Raw genomic sequence first — 24424 nt, forward strand, 5'->3', positions numbered from 1 at the left:
GTTCAAGGGGATCAAGACTCTGGTGTCCTAGATTAGAGTATGATCTCACCATTTTTGCTGTTTTTACCCCACAACTCCAGAATATTCAGTCATATATAGTCCAAACTATAGCTTTTAGGAATCGTTATGATCAGACAAATAATGTGGTATAGTTTTCAACATGACTGGAGTATTTTTAAATTTTGATCCCTGTGTAATTCTTTATTAAAGCAGATAACCCGTAAGTTGGAGAGGAAATGGCGTCTCACTAATTTAGAAGATCTTCACTTAGCCTGGAAAAAGAGTCTGTTGCTCTATAAAAAAGCCCTCCATAAAGCTAGGACATCTTTCTACTCATCACTAATTAAGAACAACCCCAGGTTTCTTTTCAGCACTGTAGCCAGGCTGACAAAGAGTCAGAGCTCTATTGAGCTGAGTATTCCATTAACTTTAACTAGTAATGACTTCATGACTTTCTTTGCTAACAAAATTTTAACTATTAGAGAAAAAATTACTCATAACCATCCCAAAGACGTATCGTTATCTTTGGCTGCTTTCAGTGATGCCGGTATTTGGTTAGACTCTTTCTCTCCGATTGTTCTGTCTGAGTTATTTTCATTAGTTACTTCATCCAAACCATCAACATGTTTATTAGACCCCATTCCTACCAGGCTGCTCAAGGAAGCCCTACCATTATTTAATGCTTCGATCTTAAATATGATCAATCTATCTTTGTTAGTTGGCTATGTACCACAGGCTTTTAAGGTGGCAGTAATTAAACCATTACTTAAAAAGCCATCACTTGACCCAGCTATCTTAGCTAATTATAGGCCAATCTCCAACCTTCCTTTTCTCTCAAAAATTCTTGAAAGGGTAGTTGTAAAACAGCTAACTGATCATCTGCAGAGGAATGGTCTATTTGAAGAGTTTCAGTCAGGTTTTAGAATTCATCATAGTACAGAAACAGCATTAGTGAAGGTTACAAATGATCTTCTTATGGCCTCGGACAGTGGACTCATCTCTGTGCTTGTTCTGTTAGACCTCAGTGCTGCTTTTGATACTGTTGACCATAAAATTTTATTACAGAGATTAGAGCATGCCATAGGTATTAAAGGCACTGCGCTGCGGTGGTTTGAATCATATTTGTCTAATAGATTACAATTTGTTCATGTAAATGGGGAATCTTCTTCACAGACTAAAGTTAATTATGGAGTTCCACAAGGTTCTGTGCTAGGACCAATTTTATTCACTTTATACATGCTTTCCTTAGGCAGTATTATTAGACGGTATTGCTTAAATTTTCATTGTTACGTGTTGTGAAAGTGTAGGAACACGGACCCACAACAGGGGGCGCAAATGAACGGACAATGGAGAAGATAAATAACAAGTTTTACTATTGTGAAACGAGCACAACCAATACAACAATCAATAATTTGGGGTTAAGCCGAATTCTGCTGGTGTCGTGTGGGCAGGCTCGAAGGTAGGGGACGTCCGTCCAGGTCGAACCGGAACCATCCAGATCTCCTCTGCCACCGAACCCTGGAAGTACTGGAACCGCCAAGTCCCGAATTCCCAGGTGGCCACTGCCTCCGCTCGTCGGATCCGGTACTGCTGGCAAGAGAGAGCAACAACACACAGGTGTGGATGCGGCTGCACCCAATAACACGGAGAGGGGAGAAGCTGCCTCCACCTCTCGTCCCAAAAAAGCAGGAAGGTGAGTACTTATCTAATCACTCGGCCTGCGGTAGTCAGCTGTCCTGAAAGGTTTAACAAGTTTATCAATTTAACACAGAATATGCTGCAGAGAATGTTACCTCTATCTCAAGGCGATATCTCGGCACTGAGGTGGAGACGCCGTCCTGATGATATACCTCCGTGCTGAGTGGAGTCAGCTGTGTCCAGTAATGGGTGACAGCTGTCACCCTAGCTGCTCTCATCAGACGGCAGCGCCCTCTGGTGCCTGGAGCCCGCACTCCAGGCAGGGCGCCCTCTGGTGGTGGTGGGCCAGCAGTACCTCCTCTTCAGTGGCCCACACAACAGGACCCCCCCCCTCAACGGGCGCCTCCTGGCGCACGACCGGGCTTGTCCGGATGGCGACGGTAGAAGTCGGCCAGGAGGGCCGGGTCCAGGATGAAGCCCTTCTTCACCCAGGAGCGTTCTTCGGGGCCGTACCCCTCCCAGTCCACCAGGTACTGAAAACCCCGGCCCATTCGACGGACATCGAGGAGCCGGCGCACGGTCCAAGCCGGTTCCCCGTCGATGATCCGGGCAGGAGGTGGTGCCGGACCCGGGGTGCAGAGGGGTGAGGTGTGATGGGGTTTTATCCGGGAGACATGAAACACTGGGTGAATCCGCAGCGAGGCCGGAAGCTGAAGCCTCACTGCGGCGGGATTGATGACTTTGAGGATCTTGAAGGGACCGATGTATCGTTCTTGGAGCTTGGGGGAGTCCACTTGAAGGGGAATGTCCTTGGTGGACAACCACACTTCCTGCCCAGGACGATACGTGGGGGCCGGGGCCCGCCGCCGGTCTGCATGTGTCTTCGCCCTCGTCCGGGCCTTCAACAAAGCAGAGCGGGCGGCACGCCACACCCGACGGCACTTCCGTAGGTGGGCCTGGACCGAGGGCACACCGACCTCTCCCTCGACCACCGGAAACAAGGGGGGCTGATACCCCAAGCACACCTCAAACGGGGAGAGGCCGGTGGCTGATGACACTTGGCTGTTGTGGGCGTACTCGATCCAGGCCAGGTGGGTACTCCAGGCCGTCGGGTGCGCGGCAGTCACACAGCGTAGTGTCTGCTCCAATTCTTGGTTGGCCCGCTCTGCTTGCCCGTTGGTCTGGGGGTGATACCCGGACGAAAGGCTGACCGTGGCCCCCAGTTCCCGGCAGAAGCTCCTCCAAACGTGTGAGGTAAACTGGGGACCGCGATCGGAGACAATGTCTGATGGTATACCATGCAGACGGACGACGTGGTGGACCAGGAGGTCCGCTGTCTCCTGGGCCGTTGGGAGCTTCGGGAGGGCCACGAAGTGGGCCGCCTTGGAGAAACGGTCCACTATCGTGAAGACGACGGTGTTTCCCTGGGACGGCGGGAGACCCGTGACAAAGCCCAGGCCGATGTGGGACCAGGGGCGATGAGGCACGGGCAGTGGCTGTAGCAGCCCTGAGGTCTTTCTGCGGTCGGCCTTGCCCCTGGCGCAGGTGGTACAGGCCTGGACGTAGTTCCGGACGTCGGCCTCCAGGGATGCCCACCAGAAGCATTGCCGGACGACTGTCACGGTCCTTCGCACCCCAGGGTGACAGGAGAGTTTAGAACCGTGACAGAAGTCCAGGACTGCAGCCCTAGCTTCTGGTGGGACGTATAGTCTGTTCTTTGGTCCGTTTCCGGGGTCCGGGTCACGGGTCAGGGCCTCCCGGACGGTCTTCTCCACGTCCCAGGTGAGGGCGGCCACGATAGCGGACTCCGGGATGATGGGATCCGGGGGATCCGACGGTTCCGTTTTGACTTCGTCTTCGTGCACCCGGGACAATGCATCCGATCTTTGATTCTTGGTCCCGGGACGGTAGGTAATCCGGAAGTCAAAACGGCCAAAGAACAGTGACCAGCGGGCTTGCCTGGGGTTCAGCCGCTTGGCGGTCCTGATGTACTCCAGGTTCCGATGGTCAGTGAAAACTGTGAATGGCACGGCTGTTCCCTCCAACAGATGTCTCCACTCTTCGAGGGCCTCTTTCACAGCTAGGAGTTCCCGATTGCCGACATCATAGTTCCGTTCAGCGGGGGTCAACCTGCGGGAAAAATAGGCACACGGGTGAAGGACCTTATCGGTCTTCCCGCTCTGGGAGAGCACCGCTCCTATCCCTGAGTCCGAGGCATCCACTTCAACCACTAACTGGCGGCTAGGATCGGGCTGCACCAGAACTGGTGCAGACGAGAAGCGCCGTTTCAACTCCTTGAACGCGGCTTCGCACCGATCCGACCAGGTGAAGGGGACTTTTGGTGAGGTCAGGGCTGTCAGGGGGCTAACTACCTGACTGTAGCCCTTAATGAACCTCCTGTAGAAATTAGCAAAGCCGAGGAACTGTTGCAGCTTCCTACGGCTTGTGGGTTGGGGCCAATCTCTCACCGCCGCAACCTTGGCCGGATCAGGGGCGACGGAGTTGGAGGAGATGATAAACCCCAGGAAGGACAAAGAAGTGCGGTGGAATTCACACTTCTCGCCCTTCACAAACAGGCGGTCCTCCAACAACCGCTGCAGGACCTGACGGACATGCCGGACATGAGTCTCAGGATCCGGGGAAAAGATGAGTATATCGTCCAGATACACGAAGACGAACCGGTGCAGGAAGTCCTGCAAGACATCGTTTACCAACGCTTGGAAAGTCGCGGGAGCATTAGTGAGACCGAACGGCATGACCAGGTACTCAAAATGACCTAACGGGGTGTTAAATGCCGTCTTCCATTCGTCTCCCTTCCGGATCCGAACCAAATGATACGCATTCCTAAGATCAAGCTTGGTGAAGATTTTGGCTCCATGCAAGGGGGTGAACACTGAATCCAACAAGGGCAACGGGTATCGATTGCGAACCGTGATTTCGTTCAACCCCCTATAATCAATGCATGGACGAAGCCCGCCATCCTTTTTTCCCACAAAAAAGAAACCAGCACCCATCGGAGAGGTGGAATTCCGGATCAACCCGGCAGCTAATGAGTCCCGGATGTAGGTCTCCATTGATTCACGCTCCGGCCGTGAGAGGTTGTACAGCCTACTGGACGGGAACTCACTGCCTGGAACCAAATCAATGGCACAATCATATGGGCGGTGGGGAGGAAGCGTGAGAGCCAGATCCTTGCTGAACACGTCAGCGAGGTCATGGTACTCCGCCGGTACCGCCTTCAGATTGGGCGGGACTCGGACCTCCTCCTTAGCTTGGGAGCCGGGAGGAACCGAGGAACCTAAACACTCCCGATGGCAGGTTTCGCTCCACTGAACCACTACCCCGGACGGCCAATCGATCCGGGGATTGTGTTTTAGCATCCAGGGAAAACCCAAAACCACACGGGAGGTGGCCTGAGTCACAAAGAACTCGATCACCTCCCGGTGGTTACCTGACACCACCAGAGTTACTGGAGGTGTCTTATGCGTGATTGGTGGGAGTAGGGAGCCATCTAGTGCCCGAACCTGCACCGGCGAGGTAAGAGCCACCAGAGGGAGCCCTATCTCCCTGGCCCATCTACTGTCTAGCAGATTCCCCTCAGAGCCCGTGTCCACCAGTGCTGGGGCCTTCAGGGTTGAATCCTCAAACAGGATCGTGACTGGGAGTCGTGTAGCAATGTGGGTGTGTCCCACGTGAATGTTTCGGCCCACCCCTGGCCCAGTCTCTAGGGGCGGGCGTTGGAGTTTAACCGCTCGGGGCAGTCGTTTGCGAGATGCTCACTCGAGCCACAAACAAAACAAGCTCCGTAGGCCCGCCTCCTTTGTGCTCCAGGTGCCCTAAATGTTGCCCTGCTCGTGTCCATAGCTTCGTCAGCAGGGGGAGCCGTAGGAACAGAGGAGCGTGGGGAGGGCGGAGCTCGGTCGGAACCGGAAGGGAGAGGGACGACGCGTGCCTGGCCACGCCCTTCGCCTCGTTCCCGACGGCGTTCCTCTAGCCGGTTGTCGAGTCGTATGACTAGATCGATGAGCCCATCTAAATCCCGCGGTTCGTCCTTCGCCACCAGGTGCTCTTTTAGGACCAGTGACAGTCCGTTTACAAAGGCGGCGCGGAGGGCAGTGCTATTCCAGCCGGATCTCGCCGCCGCGATGCGGAAGGCGACTGCATAGGCAGCTGCGCTCTGACGCCCCTGTCTTATTGACAGTAGCGCGGTTGAAGCGGTCTCTCCTCTGTTGGGATGATCGAACACCGTTCTGAGCTCCCGCACAAACCCATCGTATGTATGAAGGAGCCGTGAGTTCTGCTCCCAGAGCGCTGTAGCCCAAGCGCGTGCCTCCCCGCGAAGCAGGTTTATTACATAAGCTACTTTGCTAGCATCAGTCGCGTACATCACGGGACGCTGTGCGAAGACGAGCGAACACTGCATCAAAAAATCTGCGCACGTCTCCACACAGCCTCCGTACGGTTCTGGAGGGCTTATGTATGCTTCTGGGGACGGAGGGAGGGGCCGTTGAACGACCAGTGGAACGTCACTATTACGCGCAGGGTCCTCGGGAGGGAGAGCCGCAGCGGCGCCCGAAGGGCGTGCTTCCACTTGTAAGGCGAGAGCCTCCACCCTGCGGTTTAGGAGAACGTTCTGCTCGGTCATTAAATCCATCCGAGTGGTGAAAGCGGTGAGGATCCGCTACAACTCACCGATTACCCCTCCCGAAGACGCCGACGCGCCCTGTTCTTCCATTGGCCGTTCAACAGCCGGTTGACGCCCCTCGGGATCCATGACGCTGGCCGAGATATCCTGTTGTGAAAGTGTAGGAACACGGACCCACAACAGGGGGCGCAAATGAACGGACAATGGAGAAGATAAATAACAAGTTTTACTATTGTGAAACGAGCACAACCAATACAACAATCAATAATTTGGGGTTAAGCCGAATTCTGCTGGTGTCGTGTGGGCAGGCTCGAAGGTAGGGGACGTCCGTCCAGGTCGAACCGGAACCATCCAGATCTCCTCTGCCACCGAACCCTGGAAGTACTGGAACCGCCAAGTCCCGAATTCCCAGGTGGCCACTGCCTCCGCTCGTCGGATCCGGTACTGCTGGCAAGAGAGAGCAACAACACACAGGTGTGGATGCGGCTGCACCCAATAACACAGAGAGGGGAGAAGCTGCCTCCACCTCTCGTCCCAAAAAAGCAGGAAGGTGAGTACTTATCTAATCACTCGGCCTGCGGTAGTCAGCTGTCCTGAAAGGTTTAACAAGTTTATCAATTTAACACAGAATATGCTGCAGAGAATGTTACCTCTATCTCAAGGCGATATCTCGGCACTGAGGTGGAGACGCCGTCCTGATGATATACCTCCGTGCTGAGTGGAGTCAGCTGTGTCCAGTAATGGGTGACAGCTGTCACCCTAGCTGCTCTCATCAGGCGGCAGCGCCCTCTGGTGCCTGGAGCCCGCACTCCAGGCAGGGCGCCCTCTGGTGGTGGTGGGCCAGCAGTACCTCCTCTTCAGCGGCCCACACAACAGTTACGCAGATGATACCCAGCTTTATCTATCCATGAAGCCAGAGGACACACACCAATTAGCTAAACTGCAGGATTGTCTTACAGACATAAAGACATGGATGACCTCTAATTTCCTGCTTTTAAACTCAGATAAAACTGAAGTTATTGTACTTGGCCCCACAAATCTTAGAAACATGGTGTCTAACCAGATCCTTACTCTGGATGGCATTACCCTGACCTCTAGTAATACTGTGAGAAATCTTGGAGTCATTTTTGATCAGGATATGTCATTCAAAGCGCATATTAAACAAATATGTAGGACTGCTTTTTTGCATTTACGCAATATCTCTAAAATCAGAAAGGTCTTGTCTCAGAGTGATGCTGAAAAACTAATTCATGCATTTATTTCCTCTAGGCTGGACTATTGTAATTCATTATTATCAGGTTGTCCTAAAAGTTCCCTAAAAAGCCTTCAGTTAATTCAAAATGCTGCAGCTAGAGTACTGACGGGGACTAGAAGCAGAGAGCATATCTCACCCATATTGGCCTCTCTTCATTGGCTTCCTGTTAATTCTAGAATAGAATTTAAAATTCTTCTTCTTACTTATAAGGTTTTGAATAATCAGGTCCCATCTTATCTTAGGGACCTCGTAGTACCATATCACCCCAATAGAGCGCTTCGCTCTCAGACTGCAGGCTTACTTGTAGTTCCTAGGGTTTGTAAGAGTAGAATGGGAGGCAGAGCCTTCAGCTTTCAGGCTCCTCTCCTGTGGAACCAGCTCCCAATTCAGATCAGGGAGACAGACACCCTCTCTACTTTTAAGATTAGGCTTAAAACTTTCCTTTTTGCTAAAGCTTATAGTTAGGGCTGGATCAGGTGACCCTGAACCATCCCTTAGTTATGCTGCTATAGACGTAGACTGCTGGGGGGTTCCCATGATGCACTGTTTCTTTCTCTTTTTGCTCTGTATGCACCACTCTGCATTTAATCATTAGTGATCGATCTCTGCTCCCCTCCACAGCATGTCTTTTTCCTGGTTCTCTCCCTCAGCCCCAACCAGTCCCAGCAGAAGACTGCCCCTCCCTGAGCCTGGTTCTGCTGGAGGTTTCTTCCTGTTAAAAGGGAGTTTTTCCTTCCCACTGTAGCCAAGTGCTTGCTCACAGGGGGTCGTTTTGACCGTTGGGGTTTTACATAATTATTGTATGGCCTTGCCTTACAATATAAAGCGCCTTGGGGCAACTGTTTGTTGTGATTTGGCGCTATATAAAAAAATTGATTGATTGATTGATTGATTGATTGATTGGCCCCTGTATCTCATTAGAGATCAGCTCCAGGATGGCTCCATATCAGAAAATAAATATTAATTTAGAATATATGTGCCAAATTCCATGCTTTTATCATAAAATGAACAACTGTTTTGCTATGCCACCCCACTATCACGGAATGACTGATGGTTTGTCAGAATTGGGAATAAGCAACAAACATGGTAAGTGACCCACTTTTTAAATTATTTATTTAGTATGTGTATTCTGTTGAGAGAGAGAGAGAGAGAGAGAGAGAGAGAGAGAGAGAGAGAGAGAGAGAGAGAGAGAGAGAGAGAGAGAGAGAGACACAGAGAAAACTAATGATAGCAGTCAAATCCAGGCGCACATTACATGCACACACCTCTGCCTAACAGACATGCTGGGCTGTGACTCTTCAACAAAAGACGTGGAAATAATTCTTACTTACACATTGATAAATATCAGACTGACTGTCATACCCGCCGTCCCAAGCTGACTGCTTTTCATTCGCAGCGATGCGCCGCTTCGGAGCAGGCCCTCTGCCCTCCAATGCATTGAACATGAGCACGCAGTGAGAGACAGACAACCACAGTGTGCCACTGGGCCTGCGGAGCCACGCTCTAAGGAGCAGGCCGAGCCTCACGCTGATGCACTGGCGTGGAAAAAGACAGCGCGTCCCTCGGTCCCACCGGTCTCCACAACTGTTGCCTTTCATATGAATGTAGATACTTTTTAAAAGAGTGCTTGTTGAGATGGGCTTTATTCCACATTAATCCCCATTCAAACCATAAAATAAAAATCTGGTGTGCATCTGGACCAATCCGGTGTTATATTTATGTTGGCAAAATCCTGGGATTTTAAACATAATATTGAATTAATATCTAATGTGCATCCAGCCAGAGTCTGTTTCATCCACTCCCTTTGTTAGATGCTTCAGATTAATTTGGCTCAAACCTGTCATGATACCTTCTACGTTAGTGTTTGAAGTGTTTTGACTCATCTGAGCTTTCAGACACTGATGAAGCAACATTTTCCTCGGAGATGCTGGTGGGACTGACATTATTTTGAGCTCAGCTATGCTGTTGATGTCCCTCTCTGATGTCACGTGAAGATTGTTGCATTTCATTGTCTTTTGGACTTGTGAAACCAAACAGAACTGCTCGCTGCAGGGGTAATATTTTGTGGAAATAATGTGTGTTAAACAACCTGTCCACATGTGTCCTCTTAGGTTGTTTTAGGCTTCCCATTCCAAAAAAAAATTCTAAAACGGCAAACTCACTGACAAAATCCCCAACCCCGCCATAATCCATCTGCAAGCATACATGGTCATCCTGGAGCACGCTGCCCACCATCTGGAGTGTCGGCATCATCGGAATAATCGGGAACAAAATTTTGGACTGTTCAAAATTTCGGCACCGATAGAAATCATCGAGAACCCAATCGAGTAATCAGTAAGCTTGCGGCAACTTAACCAGGCCATCTGCATTGTCCAGGGAAACCTGCTCCAAGCAGACTTGTACCAAACACTGATGCAGATCTGTACCCAGTCTGTTATGCTAAAGCTCACCCTGGCAGTGCGGCAAGCAGGTGGCAAAATATTCCATTCTGTGAATAAGTGCCACTAGTGGCAAGGTCACTGCCAAGCTTCAGCTCCACCCATTTTTTGCAGCTTCAAATGCCGTTTGTTTCCCGATTTATATCTGGAGTCCACACGGAAACTGACGGGAACATGTGGACACGCAATCTGATCATTCATTATGTTTTTCAACAGATCAAAATGCATCCTCTCTCAAAATAATGTGAATTGGCAACAAAAAATATCATGGCAGTTGCACTTTAAGGTAAATATAAAATTCAGCCATCACTTTTACAGCCAGTTTTCTTGAGACAAGTCAGGTGATGGATACTTGAACTTTTCCAAGTCACTGACTTCATTTACATCAATCATTAAGAAATACAAACACTATGGTGTTGTGCGGCAAATCTGTCAGGAGGAGCTAAAACAGAGACTGTGCAAGATGAAGACCAATGGTGGAAGGCACCAAGACACCCATGACAACTCTGAAGGAGTTCTAGGTATCTGTGTGACTGGAGGGACTGGGAATAGCACATTGGGTGTCTGTTCCATCACCAGCTACACACTTTATATGTGGCACTGTGAACATCTATGAACTGATCTCCAGTTTTACTGTATTACATGTCTATGGTGGCTAATGGCATCTTCTTTGTCGTGGAGTGCTTAAAGGACATGAAAATTCAGTAAGGTATATCTTATATATTATATTCCAGTTCTAAGGTGGAACTATGCCAGTATACAAAAGTACGAGGTCTGTTAGAAAAGTATCCGACCTTTTTATTTTTTTCAAAAACCATATGGATTTGAATCACGTGTGATTGCATCAGCCAAGCTTGAACCTTCATGCGCATGTGTGAGTTTTTTCACGCCTGTCGGTTGCGTCATTCGCCTGTGAGCAGGCTTTGTGTGAGCAGTGGTCCACCCCTCTCGTCGGATTTTTATTGCGAATAAATGTCTGAACGATTTGGAGCTTTGCTGCATCAATTTTTTCCAGAAACTGTGAGAGACCTCCAGGTGGTAACCATTCAGAAAATTCAAATGGCTTTGAGGGACGATTTTATGGGGATTACACAGATTAAGGAGTGCTCCAGCCGGTTTAAAGACCGCCCACAGCTGCTGAGAGCACGCCGTGCTCCGAGCGCCGATCGATACCATTTCCAACGTGAAGGCTTTGTTGATCCGGGACGTCATCTGACTTACACAAAAATGGCAGGAGACGTGGACATCAGAACTTTTTCGGCACATTCCACTGTTACAGGAGTTTTTTTCATGGAAAGAAAAGCAGACGGATGCGCCACCGTGCCGCTCATGGCGCGGCATAAAAGATTTGAGATGGCTTTGAGATGGCTTTTCAAACGGCTGTCGGTGGGTTTTCAGTCGTGTGACTAACCGAGAAATTGTGGATGAGCCTGGACATGCCAGAACATGTCCTGTGAGGCTTCATCATGGCATTGCTTTGCGCCATGCGGCTCCACCACAACGCGCGGAATTCCTCCGCACGTCTGTCTCATGTGCCAAAAAGTGCTGATGTCCACGTCTTCCACAATTCCTGTGCTAGTCAGAGGATGTCCCGGATAAAACACAGCGTCCAGTTTGGAATGAACGGCACATTCCACTTTTACAGGAGTTTTTGTCATGGAAAGGAGGAGCGGAGGAACTCTGCGCGTCGCGGCGGGTACCACATGGCGCAAAGCAACGCCGTGATGAAGCCTCACAGGACATGTTCTGGCATGTCCAGGCTCATCCACAATTCTCTCGGTTAGTCACACGACTGAAAACCCACCGACAGCAGTCTGAAAGCCATCTCAAAGCCGTCCTGTGAGACCAACACGGAGGTGGTTTTGTGCCGCGCCATGAGCGGCACGGTGGCGCATCCGTCCACTTTTCTTTCCATGAAAAAAACTCCTGTAACAGTGGAATGTGCCAAAAAAGTACTGATGTCCACGTCTCCTGCCATTTTTGTGTAAGTCAGATGACGTCCCAGATCAACAAAGCCTTCACATTGGAAATGATTGGTTGTTTCAGCTCTGTCGATCGGCGCTCGGAGCGCGGCGCGCTCTCAGCAGTTGTGGGCGGTCTTTAAACTGGCTGGAGCACTCCTTAATCTGTGTAATCCCCATAAAATCGTCCCTCAAAGCCATTTGAATTTTCCGAATGGTTATCACCTGGAGGTCTCTTACAGTTTCTGGAAAAAATTGATGCAGCAAAGCTCCAAATCGTTCAGACATTTATTCACAATAAAAATCCGATGAGAGGGGTGGACCACTGCTCACACAAAGCCTGCTCACAGGCGAATGACAGGCATTAAAAAACTCACGCATGCGCACGAAGGTTCAAGCTTGGCTGATGCAATCACACGTGATTCAAATCCATATGGTTTTTGAAAAAAATAAAAAGGTTGGATACTTTTCTAACAGACCTCGTATATCTAAATATCTAAAAGGAAGAGTAAAATAGGAGAGTAGAATGAGTAGAGTAGAGCCACTTAGGTGCCTGGTCTTGAGAACCAGGGATGTCACACTGAAATCATAACAATTTGGAATTTAGGCTGTTAGTGACATCGATGATCCACCAGGATTACCTTTGTGCACTTCCGTGACCGTTTCAAGTATACGACATTGTATACGGCATTCACAGCAAACAGCTATGGAGACTTCCGAAAACAAATACTGGTGAGTACCTCGAGTGTTTTGAAAGGTGACGTAGTTACTAGAAGCACCCAGCATGTGCTTCAACGTAATGTATCTGCTAACGTTAAGAACTGAGTCACAGATCAATTCCAAAGTTTACATAAGTGTGATGTGTGTTATGACGACTCGTTTTTAAGTGATAACTGTTCATTTTGATGCAGTCACAGTAAAAAGCAGCAGCTGTTGAGAAGGTTTTGTGCACCTGCGGGCAATTAGTCATAAATGCAGCCTGTTAAAAACGCTAATAAGTGTTGTATATAACTGTGACAAATCTAATATACTTATATATATATATATATATATATATATATATATATATGTGTGTGTGTGTGTGTGTGTGTGGTCTGTGTTGTGGTGTATGTCATCACAGGACATTCCACGTCCAGTAAGCGGCAATAAACAGCTGACATGCACGTTAAAACAACGTAACAGCCACCACACACACACACACACACACACACACACAACACACACACACACACCACACACACACACACACACACACACACACACACACACACACACAACACAGCATCCACAGACTCTCAAAGTAAATAGCTCCACTGGAAAGAACACAAAGCAAAAGATGAAAAAAATTAACATTCAACTCACCCAGTGTAAAGATTTCCAAATTAGTCCACCACAAAAAGAAGCCCTCACACACACGTCACGCGCACACGATAACAATTGCAATCGCCAGCCATGGAACGGTCCCCTCGTCCTCACTCGGATCCACGGCAGGGGATCATTTTCAAGTTCCACTCGGCCAGAGAATAATGTCCAGGTCCACTCGCTGTCAAGTTCTGATCACTCGCGCGCTTAATGTCCGATAGTCTTCAACTCAAATTCTGTCAGGATTGTGGCACATTAGATAATTCATTATCTCCTGAAAATAGCGTCTTCTGAGTTTTTGCAATACGAGCCATACTTCTGCGTGTCCAGGATGTCCGCAGCAGTAAACCAGGAGCTGTGACACAAACAGCAGCATCACCACACTTTAAGTTCCAAAATCGCGACAGACTCTGAAAAAGTTAAGAGTTTTGGGGTGAAGTGTGTCGTCTCCTCTGTCCGAGCCACTGCTTTCAAAGAAAAGCACATTTGTTTCCCCTCTGTCTGTCTCTGTCTGGGATGTTTCTGTTTTGCTCTTAACTATGTCACGCTCAGAGAAATGCGAGAATTGCCAAGTGAGACATTTTTTTCGGAAATGCACCTGTTTCCTCGTTTCGGGAGAGGAATATAAATCATCAGAAACACTAATTATGAGCGCATGTGCGCAGGGAGACTTATATCATGAGTACTTGTTGTGTTGCTAAGTGGGGACGTTAAAAACACATACACATGTCCGTTAAGGTAGCATGAAAGTGGCGCATCCCAGGAGACTAAGAAATTGATCAAGAAGGCTGATTTTGTGTAGGAGAGTAAGTGGTGAGCTTTAGACTTGAGCCAATTATGAAAATGCAAACTACCCACTTGCAGTACTGTAATTGGCTGGAGTAACATTTTAGTGGGAGGACTAACTAGCATTAAGTGTTCCACCAAATGTGACAGAAAATCATTCCTTCCCACAGCCATTAGACTTTACAACTCCTCCCTCTGTCATCCATCTACACACAGTAGCTGTTCCATCCCTGCCTTACTGTACTCATCAGTACACATTTTCATGCTACTCAAATGTGCAGTAATAACATGTCTGCAGCTAATCATATGTGCAAGAACACTTCCACCCTTGTATGTGCACGATCTCATCTGTATGTGCAATACTATCAACAGTATTAGGTGCAATCATTCAGGCTCAGTGCTAACTAGTCTTATTTGAACTTGAACTTTTTCTGGTTATTTTTCTTATGTACTGCTCTTCATATCTACTCGTGTCTCTGTTTATCTGTGCAGTTGCAACATAAGTTATTTCCTATGGGATCAAAAACTCCAGTTTGTGTATCAAAATATCTTTGAGCATGCCGATGAACTCAGAAATGCTCCAGTGTGCAAAAGTGCTGTGCACAGAAACTCCAGGTACTTGTATTTGAATGTGATCACAAATCACTTTGGATAAAAGCCTCTGCCAAATGCATAAATATAAATGTAAATTTGAATGGCTTCAGATGACAATAAGCACCACCAAAAGTAATAAACGAGTAATGTACCCTAATATAGTTTACTGCCCCCTCCCACCCCCCGCTTTAGGTTTGTAGTGACTTCTTCAAACGAAAAACTTAAAGTGTACTGGGGTCTTGTTTCAGAAAACACTAAAGTGTGAACTCCGAAGGGAAACTGAGGTCACTGATCCAGACTCACATGGTGATGACAGAGTTGAGTCAAAGATAAAGCTTCTGACACATGTTCCAACCCTCTTGGTAGGAACCAAAAGATTTAAATTGCTGACATATGCAAGATTACGTCTTCCAGCATAGGTTGGCTGTGGTCTCCTTAAGGGTCAGGATTAAGAGTCCTGACATCCGGAAGCAGCTAAGAATAGACTGCTGCTCCTTTATGTTGAAGGGATCCAGGTTTGGTGTTTTGGGTATCTGATTAAAATGCTCCCAGGACACTTCCCTTTGGATGTTTATAGAGCACGTCCAAATGGGCAAAGACATCTGAGCTGACCCAGAACACGCTGGATCTCTGGATCACACTGTGGCTGAGGAGAAAAGACGTTTGTAGTACCTTACATGCTGGCTTACACGATGAGGAACAAGATAAGTGATGTGAAATGGATCCGCGGATGGTGCTTCTTGGAGATATAATAAGATATACAGTTGACATTTGGGGGTGTCATACAAAAAACAACTCCAAAATGCCTGAAATCTAAAGCTGTGCTGTGAGGACAAAAAAACATGACTCAAAAATGTTGTGCTCAACGCTGAGAGATGAACATGTTGTTCGAATGTGTCAATTGAACTCAGTGCACATTTTCAAGGCTCAGAAACACTGGAAGCATAAAGAAACTTGTTTCTGGCACTGAATAAAACAAAAGACCAAATGATCAGAGATTCTATTAATGTTCCCATTTATATTCATCTGCCTTTGACATTGAGACCATCCATCCATCCATCCATCTTCTACCGCTTAGTCCAATTAAGGGTCGCGGGGGGCTGGAGCCTATCCCAGCAGTCATAGAGTGTGAGGCGGGGTACACCCAGGACAGGACGCTAGTCTGTCGCAGGGCCACAAATAGACAAACACAGACACACCCACACACACACTACGGACAATTTTAAAGATTCCAATCCACCTAACCCGCATGTCTTTGGATGTGGGAGGAAACCGGAGCACCCGGAGGAAACCCACGCAAACACGGGGAGAACATGCAAACTCCATACAGAAAGGCCATGGGAATCAAACTCACAACCTTCTCGCTGTGAGGCAACAGTGTTAACCACTAATCCACCGGGCTGCCCACATTGAGACCTTTTATTAAAATTAAAATAATGTTTTCAGTCATCGCTGGCACTCATTCTTCGGAAAATATCCAGTGAAGTTTTTTTTTATATTTTCATAAAAACTGAATTTGTGACATGACAAGCAGGTCCAGCTGTCAGAGGAGACTGAAATGAGTTTGCTTTGTTTTCAACATCTTATGGCAACACAACAACCTAGTTCTTACTTTTTCTTACTTGGTTGGAGTGTAACAATAAACAAATACAAATCAAAAATCTATTTCCGATATGGCTGCATCGTTACACGGACCAATAAATAATAATAAGCCATCAAGTGCTATGAACAAGTCAATGGCTTTAGTTTAATAGTATAAATTTCATGGAGTTAATCTTTTTTTTTGAAGGGTTTGAAAGTTTTGAGGCTCAAATAGGGTGGCTCCAGATGTTGCCATCTTGGCAGCACCCAAGTCCATCCAACCCCTCTTTTTTTTTGTTACACCTGTTGTCTGTGTATATACCACTAATTCAGTATCACAAAGGGCTCATACCATAAAGAACATAAACAATTTTAATATTCCATTGGTTAGTTGCTGCTCCATTTTCTATTCTCATAGATAACCGTGACACCAAGAAAGACCTGTGACAACAACAAAAATGCCACCAAGGACAATCAGGAGAAAAATAGACAAAACAACAACAACTACAAGCAGTGATCAGGGCGAGGGGTTGCCACAGGAGTCCAGCTAATTCCCCGCCAAGTTATAAATGGATAAAGGGATGTAGCGTGGGCAAACACCAAAAATACAGGAGAGGTGATGGTCTAGTGGTTTAGCGTTGGGCCTGAGACCAGAGGGTCCTTGGTTCAAATCTTATCCTGATCGGAAAATCACTAAGGGCTCTTGGGCAAGGTCCTTAATCCCCTAGTTGCTCCCAGTATGTAGTGAGTACCTTGTATGGTGGCACTCTGACATTGGGGTGAATGTGAGGCATTATTGTAAAGCGCTTTGAGCGTCTGATGCAGATGGAAAAGCGCTATATAAATGCAGTCCATTTACCATTTTACAGGAGCATAGACTTCTTAGATGGTCCATTTCTACAGTTAACCACATAGTAAGCCACATTATTTCATATTTATATTAAACTGCTTAGGAAGGAGTTAAAGGTCTGTTAGCAGGCGGTTGCTAGCAGCCTTTTAAAGCTGTATGGTAGCTGCCAATCAACCACACCCAGAAATATGCACAACATTATAACAGTCTAAACTAACGAGTTATATAAAATTTCACCTCCGTACAGGCGTCATAAGTTAGGAAACATGCTGTAGAGACCCAAACAATTTTTTTGTATAAGGCTGTAAACACAATTATTTCAGAAATTTGGACTTTTTAATATTTACTGACTGACCTTCGGAGCTAGCCTCAAATGGCTATTCAAGGAACTGCAGCTTTTGGCACTCTTGTGATGTCTTCATTTTTCAGCACACTTACGTAGCATTTCAAGCAGGTGGGGTGCTGGTAGGTGTGGGGGGATTGAGAATTCATCAAGACAACTGCCATCTGTTGACTGGAAGATCAATCTCTAATGCTGGTTAATTTATACCTCTGTGAGACTTTAAATTCTGGCAATCCCATTTTCAAAATGTGACATTGATGTTTAAAATGTAACACACAAGCAAAAGCTTCAATGTTAAATACTTTTGTATTTTATATTTTTAATAACTCCTGTAGTAACATTGTGTTTATCTTGAAATCGCATTAAATTTTTTCGTAACTTTGTTTTTTCTGTCCACAGTATAAAGCAGTAGTGTCTGGTGTAGCACAAGAAGTCTGTGTTGAAATACTTTTTCGTAAGAAAAAGTCAAATTTTGGAAAGTGTTGAACCTGTGACAGGATGTCAGAGAGCTGCTGAATGTCAGAGAATAACAAAAAGCTGGAGCAGCTCCCTTTGGTAACACACACACACCACCCACACACACACACCACACACAACACACACACACACACACACACACACACACACACACACACACACGCGCTGCTTTCTCAGATGTAAAGTCTAGTCATTTTTTTTTCTTTCACCTTGGTCCAGTGATCAGTCACCGTTTCCACAATATCACAGCATTTTCTACTTGACTTTGAACTTTTGTGAGACTCTCGGAGGTGTTCAGGCCGCCGTCATTGATTTAGACACAAATTATACTGGTCACTCAGCTCACAATTAAAGAGATATAATGTGAGTGAAATGAATACTGCGCCTCAGCCGGCAGTTACAAAGTGTGAAAGAGATTCAAAATAATCAAAGCCAGCTTTAGAATTAATGTTGAAGCCAGAATTCCAATGAAAATAAGGTTGGGATATCATAATATAGTAGCTTGAGCAACGTGTGTGTCTGTGTGTGTGTGTGTTGTGTGTGTGTGTGTGTGTTTGTGTGTGTGTGTGTGTGTGTGTTTGTGTGTGTGTGTGTGTGCGCGCGCGCGCCACTACTCCTCTGAGGTTGTTGGGTCAATTTACACCAAACTTGCTGTGTGCATGTGTGGTGACCCCTGAATTGCCTTTAAATGGTTTATGCTGTCAAAGGTCAATATCACTGAGGTCACAAATCTAAATATTGATTCATCTGTCTGTGCCCCTACTCCTTCCAGGACCTTAAGCTGATTTCCACCAAACCTGATTGACCTCAGAATTGTCCTTAAAGGTCATTTGGGGTTAAAGGTCAAAACCATGAATTTGAACTCCCCCCTCCTCCCAATCCCCACTCATGTACCCACCCTGAAACTTCCTTGGCAACATCAGTTTCCAAAGCTTAATCACTGGGGTCAAGATCAATGATGCCAATGGTCAAAATTAATGTTTTTTTCTTTCCATTTTGATTTTCAAAGAACATGGCACACATATAGGGTGTGCTGCAAGGTCACATTTCAGGTCAATCACAGGGGTCAAGGTCATGTCTGTCTGTCTGTCTATTTGATGACCTTCCCCTCCCAGGTCCTTTTGCTGGTTTCTACCAAACTCGGCATGTCAGTGAAGGTTGACTCCAAAACTGCCATAAAGAAAAAAAAAAAAAAAAATTGGGAAGTCAAGGAATTTGATATTCAACCTCATTTGGACCAAATGTGGTCCACACTTAAGTGGACACCAGAACTGCCCTGAAAGGTCAGTCGATTATTTGGATGAAAGTCAAGGTCACTGGGGTCAGAGATCAGACTGCCGTAGCCCTTAACGTAACCTCATGATTAGAAACGGAGCAGGTTTACAGTGACATACGAGGTCTATTAGAAAAGTATCCGAATCATGTGTGATTACGTCACACAAGCTTGAACCCTCATGCGCATGCGTGAGTTTTTGCACGCCTGTCGGTTGCATCATTCGCCTGTGAGCAGGCTTTGAGTGAGGAGTGGTCCAGCCCCCTCGGCGGATTTTCATTGTCAGGACATGGCGGAATGATTTGGGCTTTTTTTTCCATCAGAATTTTTTTCAGAAACGGTTAGACACTGGCAGCTGGAAACCATTCGAAAAATGTATCTGGCTTTCGGTGGAAATTTTACAGGCTTCACAGAGAATAAGGACTGTTACTACAGCTTTAAGGACGGCTTTAAGGACGCTTGGCGCGCCGCGCTCCGTGCCACCATCGAGAGCCACAAACCACTGGATCATTTCTAAACGGATGGCTCTGTGGATCCGAGACCGTCGTGTGCACTTTCTCTGGACATCAACCATTTTCCAGCAGATTTCACTTTTAACAAGACATTTTGTCATGGAAAGCCGAGCGGCGGCTTCGCATGTCACGACCGATTTGCTGATGGAGCGAGCCAAAACCACCTCCGTTTTGGTCTCACAGGACGGCTTTGAGATGGCGTTCAGACAGCTGTCGGTGGTTTTTCCATCGAGTGATTATCCGAGAAATTGTGGATGTGCCTGGACATGCCAGAACATGTCCCATGAGGCTTCATCACGGCGTTGCTTTGCGCAATGCGGCACCGCCGCAATGCACGGAATTCCTCCGCACGTCTGTCTCAATGTGCCGAAAAAGTGCTGATGTCCACGTCTTTTCACAATTCCTGTACTAGTCAGATGACGTCCCGGATAAAACACAGTGTCCAGTTTGGAAATGAATGGCACATTCCACTGTTACAGGAGTTTTGGTCATGGAAAGAGGAGCGGAGGCTACACGCGTCGCGGCGGTTGCGCATGGCGCACAGCAACGCCGTGATGAAGCCTCACGGGACATGTTCTGGCATGTCCAGGCACATCCACAATTTCTCGGATAATCACTCGATGGAAAAACCACCTACAGCTGTCTGAACGCCATCTCAAAGCCGTACTGTGAGACCAAAATGGAGGTGTTCCTTTGTCTCACTCCATCAGCAAATCAGTCGTGAAGTGCGAAGCCTCCGCTCGGCTTTCCATGACAAAATCTCTTGTTAAAAGTGAAATCTGCTGGAAAATGGTTGATGTCCAGCTCTTGTGATAACCAGAGAACTGGCACATGACGGTCCCGGCTCCACAGAGCCATCCGTTTAGAAATGATCCGGTGGTTTGTGGCTCTCAATGGCGGCATGGAGCGCGGCAGGCCGGGCGTCCTTAAAGCCGTCCTTAAAGCTGTAGTAACACTCCTTATTCTCTGTGAAGCCCGTAAAATTTTCACCGAAAGCCAGATAAATTTTTCGAGTGGTTTCCAGCTGCTAGTCTCTAACAGTTTCTGAAAAAATTCTGATGGAAAAAAAGCCCAAATTATTCCGCCATTTCCTGACAATAAAAATCCGCTGAGGGGGTGGACCACTCCTCACTCAAAGCCTGCTCATAGGCGAATGACGCAACCGACAGGTGTGGAAAAACTCACGCATGTGCACGAGGGTTCAAGCTTGTGTGACGCAATCACACGTGATTCAAATCCATATGGTTTTTGAAAAAATAAAAAGGTCGGGTTCGTTTCTAATAGACCTCGTATTCTGGAAGTGACACGACACTGCTGATGATTTGCTGACCAACAGTATTGCCTTAGTAAAATAATTAGCTTTTATCTTTGTGCTCCCATTACTTTAGAACAAAATAAGGCTTGAACAGTAATTAGAAGAAAAAAAAAAAGGAAACCTCATTTTACAGCTAATTGAATGGAACATTTACAGAACCAGCTTCATTATCAAATCATACGTCTTCCACTGGAAATATTATTTCCTCACTTTTCCTCATCCTAATTTTCTGTAGAATAACATAAAGTCACCTTAATGTTCATTTGCACACTGATAAAGTTGCTATTTGTGCTTCAAAACAAATAATTACCATACACTCATAATACCACATTATCAGGTTTAATTTGAGTGTAATTAAATAATCAGGTAGGTGTTTTTTAAGGATCAGTAATTAGACAATCAGCTGATGGACTTAAAATTTCAGCAAATGAAATTTGTAATTCAGAATTACTCTGGTGACTTGGTGGCTTTCTTCACTCGTCTCAATCACGGAATTCTATTGTAGGCAGATTTAAAAAGAACTGTGCATTGAAGTAATGAACCTATAACATGAAGAAACTTACTACTTCAGCTCTATAAAATAAAAGTTCTAACTTGAAATCCTCAACTGAAAAACTAAGACAAGTAAGGATTTTGTGTGTATTTGTGTGTGTGTGTGTGTGTGTGTGTGTGTGTGTGTGTGGTGTGTGTTGTGTGTGTGTGTGTGTGTGTGTGTGTGTGTGTGTGTGTGTGTAGGCTGAGTTGGAGAAAATTAAGACAGTTTCCCATCCCGACCTGTATTTTCCAGCCTGTTGATACCTCTGGGGTGTCGACATGGGTGGCTGTGGGATGAGATGCATTTCTCAACACTTCTGATTGAATTCCTGCAGCCAATTTTCCACTGAGAGACTGTGACGTTGGATCAAATTCAATTTAACACAACATTTCTGCTCTGTAAATGCTTTTAAACTGCATAATTAAAAATTCTAAATAAATCTATTCATTCTGAAAGAACATGAAATGATTTTTTTATTTCATGTTCTTTCTGTACAAGCTGTCATGTGCCTGAAACAAATGACGAGGCGCTGGCGGGTTGGCAGTTGGGATATTTACCTATTCTGAAGGAGAGCGGCCCAGCAGAGGTGTTTGTCACCCACATGGCTAAGAAGAGCAGAAGTGCCCAGGCTGTGAGCATCTTCTTTGACTCCTCATGGGTCCTGCCCCGGGGGTGCCCCTGTCACAGCCACCTGCAACACAGACACAAGGGGGCACCACATGTCAAAATCAGGAAAAAAAAAATCATATTTTGAGAAACATTTATTCGTTTGCTGGTTCAACTGATCCTCCGAGGTGCTTGGGCCAACTTCCACCAAGCCTGCTGTCTGTATGTAGGTTGAGCTTTGTTTTGGCAAAGGTCAAGGTCACTGATGTTAAAGGTCAAAATATTGGTTTATCTATTTGTTTTCATAATACTCCAAAGACACGTGCCCACTTTCCACCAATTATTATATGCTGATCATAGACAACCCCAGAGCTGCCCTAAAAGGGTTTGTTTTAGCAAAGCTGAAGGTGCTGGGGTCAAAAGTCAAAATGATGATTCTTGTCCACAAACGTGGCACACATATCGAGGTGGATTCTAGAATTGCTGAGTTGACATCAAATTTGTCAAAGGTCAATTATTGGGGTCAAAAGTCAAAATTCTAGTTTTCCCAGTATGATTTGCATTGAATTTAGCACACGTGTGGATCCCAGAACTGCTTTTTAGTAAATAATGCTTGCAGACATTAAAATAATCAATTGGTCACATTAAAATTATGATTTTTCATTTGAAAAATGAACCCTTAGGAAAGGTCGATTAACACTGAGTTTGATTTTCAAGGTTACCAGTCTATGTTGGTCATGTGACCAATATAAAGATGCTATATGACATATATACACACACACACACACACACACACACACACACACACACACACACACACACACGTATATATGTCTTCTGTAATTGTCATGAAACCCCTAACCCCTACATGTAAACCCAAGATTTGACCTTGGCCTGTGACCTTGACTGTTGATAGATTTTTCTCATACTCATATTACTTCCTGATTGGCTGACCCTCATTTCACCATGTTTGATCCCAATCAGATCAAAACTCTGAGTTACCATGTTCATACAGTATTTGGAAGAAGAGACAGATGGACAGACACGCACTAAGGACCAACAACAACTTCCCATATGTGCTGCCACACCTGAAAGTATATGTTCCCAGAATTATTAATTCAGTAGTGGCGCAAAACAGCTGACTGGAAACCATGGAGACAGAGGACCAAATGTAAGAGACAAACCGCCGGTACAAAGCCCTGCTGCTTCCCAAATCTAGTTAAAAACGTATCAGGTACCGCACCGATTTGGTCTTCACAGATTTGGTCTTCACAGATTTTTACTGTTCTGGATGAAACAGAGTCAGCCTGACAAAAAAAAAGAGGTCACTATGATTCACACTATGAGACAATGCGCTGAAACATTAATGTTGGGAGGAGAAACCAAGAAAGAACAAGAGGAACAGATGATAAAACTGAATGAAATATAGCACTTCTTCAAGAAGACCCACAAAATGAGGATAATGAGGAACACTGGGGCCTGTTTGGACATAATGTTTCTCGTCTGGAGGAGAGTTTAAGTGCAGGAGAAGTTAGGACAGTCTACCAAACACCTTGGTGTGTAAAATCAGTCGTAACAGCCTACGAAACATTTCTACATTGGTGGGACGTTGTGAAAGCATGACTTGTGAGAAAGCGACAGGCTGGAGAAATGGACCGTCAGTTCATGTGGACTTGCAGCAGGTGATCTGAATGTCACATCTGTCTGACAGGACACATGTCAGGCCGGACACACATGCAGTCGCAGGCTGACATGTGTGTCCTGTGAGCAGCGCCCTGCAGGACCACATGACAAGCCAACAGTGCAACAAATACGCCACTTTCAGTCATGTATCAGCAGAAATACGTTGTAACAAACACTGTTTCTTCAGTTATGACAGCATTATTTCTCTTTTTTTTAAAAATACATTTATCTGCTTGTTAATTTTAGCCATTTCAGGCTCCTGTTATATGACAGTGATTGTAGCGCAGTGGGAAAGTTTATCAGATAATCTGGTAATCAGAGCTTTTGTAAATTGCAGGTTCGAATCCCGTGAGTGGCACTTATTTCTTATTAACCAGGGTTATTTAACTGCAGGGTTCTGTATTGCATCCCATTTTATTTATTATTTATATCAACCTAGTTATATTCACTAATTATACAGCTGATTTTTATTTTATTTTTCCTCCACATCAGCGGCGCGATGTGGTGCACCACGTTCCAGCTGTTCACACTGTGTTCCTGTTCGCACGACACGGTCGCGTGCACGAAACC

The 24424-nt window shown here is 46.2% G+C and overlaps 1 protein-coding gene across 1 annotated transcript in view; it reads right to left on the reverse strand.

Moving 5' to 3' along the window:
- The window catches only part of grik4 (glutamate receptor, ionotropic, kainate 4), a 1339327-nt gene that overhangs the window by 956002 nt on the left and 358901 nt on the right, over positions 1-24424 (reverse strand). The window contains exon 2 of the mRNA XM_034169301.1: positions 22123-22256. Coding sequence (XP_034025192.1) covers positions 22123-22204 — 82 coding nt within the window. The 5' untranslated portion in view covers positions 22205-22256. The remainder of the gene's footprint in view (positions 1-22122; positions 22257-24424) is intronic.

Source organism: Thalassophryne amazonica, chromosome 4 (genome assembly GCF_902500255.1).
Source record: "Thalassophryne amazonica chromosome 4, fThaAma1.1, whole genome shotgun sequence".
NCBI classification, from domain to species: domain Eukaryota; kingdom Metazoa; phylum Chordata; class Actinopteri; order Batrachoidiformes; family Batrachoididae; genus Thalassophryne; species Thalassophryne amazonica.